This window comes from Trachymyrmex cornetzi, unplaced genomic scaffold (assembly GCF_001594075.2).
Source record: "Trachymyrmex cornetzi isolate Tcor2-1 unplaced genomic scaffold, Tcor1.1 scaffold176, whole genome shotgun sequence".
In the NCBI taxonomy this organism is placed as follows: Eukaryota; Metazoa; Arthropoda; class Insecta; order Hymenoptera; family Formicidae; genus Trachymyrmex; species Trachymyrmex cornetzi.
In genome coordinates this window covers 136,398-140,083 of record NW_017296375.1, presented here as the reverse complement: position 1 = coordinate 140,083, position 3,686 = coordinate 136,398, and the positions used below count along the sequence as shown (strand labels likewise).

The following is a 3,686-nucleotide window of genomic DNA, read 5'->3' as shown; positions in this document are numbered from 1 at the left end:
ATTGTTGCTCCCGCTCGTATTGTTCCGGAATCATTCGGTGACTCTCGACGTGGAACAATACGAGCGAGAGCTGCGGCGCTCGGCGTCGTTCGGCGACGCTCGGATTGCGTGGACTTGCGAGTCTCGCGGCCTGGAATTTTGTTTGCGTTATTAAAAATATACCGAGCGCACCGCGCTCTCATCGCATATCGGTGATCGGGGGTCACCGTAGCGGCATCCGGCGAGTTGTTCATGCCGGGAACGATGCATTTATGGGGGTGCATCGTTACATCATATAATGTAACAATACATAATAATAGTATATATGTATTAACATATGAAATGTACACTATTACATTTGTAATGTGTACCCTTTACGGTATTTCATTGCACTCTAGTTCCGCTTCTCTTAGTTGTCGTAGCCATTCAATCTCTAATTCCGCCCTTCTCCGGTATGGAAGGCGACGTAGTCCTTCGCCAAGTCGAAGCAATATGCCTTTTATTGCATCCGAACCGACATGTTCTTCCCGCAAAGCATCTAAGATAGCATATTGCACTTCTTCAGACTCCGGACTCACTTTGGGTACTGCAAAAAATAAATACATAAGGTCTTTAATCATATTAATGTATCATCCGCGACAAGAGTAATGTTAATAAATTCAGGCTCATTTTTTTGTAAAAATATGATGCTGGATATAATGAAATTAAGATCACTTACTCTTCGCTTTTCTCATCGGTGATAAATTTGATGCCAATGGACTGCGCTTGACTGGTGGTTTTACATATGCATTCTTTGATGTTTTATTTAGCGTAGTGCGGAAAGCGCATGGAGATGAGGATGGCAAAATTGTTGTATTCAAGTCCATATTTTCATTTCTGAATGGGACAATGTTTTCCTTTTGTGATGAATACACTGGTACATTTAGAGATTCCGAAGAAGAAGAAGTAGATGAAGGCAGCAGAGATGAAATAGTAATATAAAATGTAAAATAGTAGTATAAAATGTAATATAAAATGATACATTAAATTTTCAATTTAATATTACATATTATGTATTATGTTCGGTTTCCTTGTATTGAACGTATATATCATAACTTACGATTCTGTTTGTAAAGAGATATCCAAAAATTTCATTCGCTCAAAGAAGCGAAACGAATGCTTCTTTATTGCTTTTGCAGAATCTGTTGAGAATCCACTGGGAACGTACTGTCTGCTTACTTTCCTTGCTTTCATGCGTCCCGTAAATATTTCCAGTGCTCTTTGACCCACTTTACGGTCATGTCACCTATCGAGAAAGGAAATTTTATATATATAAATAATTAAAAGAATAGATATAATAGATTTCAAATATAAGTGATTACAAAATGGATACATACGAAAAAGTTTCTCAAACAAAATTGTATTATTTATGAATGTATAAGATCTATTATATTTTACCAATAAACAAGTGTATTGTGTATACATACCACCTCCCATCTCATTTGAGATTTCTGCCCAAAGAGCATCCTTTTTTATATTTGTCCTCTCCTGCAATGGCAGTGTATGATTCCACAAGCTAGGCCTTGCTTGGACTAGTTCTATTAATAATTCATTTGCTGCGTCACCTGAATATTTTGGATATTTCGACGAAACAACTTCAGTATTCAAAGTGCTATTTTCTTCATATGTGTTTCTTGGTACTACAAAAAATATACATTATATATTACTTTTTTTATTATATTTGCATAAGGCCCGGTTGTTCCACCTTTCAGGAAATTTTCTGTTAGGTAAGTAGCAATATTATCCAATCACATGCGCGGATTGTTACATTTACCTAAGAGATAAATTTACCGAAAAGTAGAACAACCAGCTCTTAAAGTCTTAAGTTTTGCTGTAATTCAAATCATTATCATATACAAGATCTATCACGCATGTTACCATCGTATTGTCTAATGAAATTTATTACGTTAAAGCAATACATACTCATCCTTGCCATATGATCATTGTCCACCTGAAGTAAATGGAGATCTTCGTTGTAATTCCGAAAACATTCATGGGCCTCTATATTACTGCAGGTTCCTCTCATGACCCACCCGCAATAACCGCATTTTACGTGCTACCAAAATTAATTTTTAGATTAACTACATGCATTTGACCTCGACGTTATACCTCGATGGTCACTGTTATATTTTCACAAATTGTTAATGAACTATTATTTTAAATAATGTTTACTCACCACATTTTGGTTGTAAGCCATCTTTCTGAAATATATGCACCCGATCTAAATCTAAATACGTGATTATTCCTTTTCAAATTCTTAAAACTTTCTTTGGTAGTAACCGTAACAACAAACAAGCTGCGTTTCAACTTTTTTGCGATCACCGCGAAAACGTTTAGACTACAACGAAAATCACGTGACCCGTGACGTCAATGGTTCCGCGGCATTTTTGCGGTACGAAAAATGCAGAAAGGCTCCGATTGGTCGCTGGATTTCCGCCACTACCGCCAAAACCGTTCCGCTTTTACTTTTACCGCTTCATATGCCTTCGGTCTAATAGGAGGACGATATGGCCAGATCACGTCCGAAAGATAAAAACAATAGAATAAGGAGTATACGAGTAGTTAAGAAAGACGTAAAACAGATGATAACGGGATGACGCGCCGGAACCTCGCAACAGTGAGCCTTATGAAAAGCGGAGCAGAGCTTTGCTAGGATGGCAGGGGGGAGGCAAGAGCGAGCGCAGGGCTGGGCGCCTGCGCAGGTCACAAGGAGGCGCGAAAGTTTAACGCCTAAAATTGCCTGCAACATGACTTACTGAAATTGAGAATGAGTCTGCATAAGCATTCAGACAGTTTAGAGATAGCAAGGGCAAATTTAGCTAGTCTGTCGCCAGTTGGAGCGACTCGGTCGACACGCCTTAAAAAGCGCGCACCTTCATAAACATCGGGACAATCGTAGATCATATCCAAAATGTCCTGTTTTGGAGAACCGCAAGGACAAGAGGGGTCGTCGACTAAATTTTTTCGATGTAAGCTATGATTTAAAATATAATGATCGGAGCGCAGGCGATTGATCATGACGATGGTTTCCCTGGAGACCTTCATGCGAAAGTACCAGGGTTTGGAGGATTTGTTAAATATTTTTGAAAAGTAAAAAGAGCCTTTGATATCTGCCAGAGATTCCAATTGACGATAAAAATTATTAAAGATATCCAGTTTGATAACCGCGCAAAGGTCCGAGTAAGGAACTTTGAAATTTCGTTCTATACCGTGTCGAATAGCGCGCTTAGCTAGCTGATCTGCCTTTTCGTTGCCCTCGATACCTCTATACGAGGGGATCCATATAAATCTAATATCCGTTCCTGAAGTCTCGGCTTCTTCCAGTGCAGATTTAATAAGAGGAATAAGATAGTTGTTTGTAGAATTGCGATAGCCTTTGGCGGCTTCCAGGACGCTCTTGGAGTCAGTGATGATGGAAGCTTTAGGAAGTTTAAGATCGATAGATAAAGTAATAGCGGTATAAATAGCATAGGCTTCAGCGGAGAAGACCGAGGTGAAAGGTGGAAGCTTGAGCATGAGCTCAGCATTCAACTGCGGGGAGAAGACCGCCGCGCCAACATGCATACTATGATCCACCTTAGATCCATCGGTGTAAAACAACACCGAGTCCGCGGTGAGATGCTGGTTAAAGAAGGATTGAGCATCTGGAATGGGCCCAGAAATTAGAG

General features: G+C 39.5%; 1 protein-coding gene across 1 annotated transcript; it reads right to left on the bottom strand.

Annotated features, from left to right (window-relative positions):
• Window positions 1-320: 320 nt before the first annotated feature.
• On the bottom strand, window positions 321-934 carry LOC108759256 (uncharacterized). The gene is made up of 2 exons (XM_018504600.1): window positions 698-934; window positions 321-565 (listed from the first exon to the last, which is right to left on the bottom strand). Exons 1-2 carry the CDS (start codon window positions 843-845, stop codon window positions 354-356), a joined length of 360 nt encoding a protein of 119 aa, XP_018360102.1. The 5' UTR covers window positions 846-934; the 3' UTR covers window positions 321-353.
• Window positions 935-3,686: the final 2,752 nt, after the last annotated feature.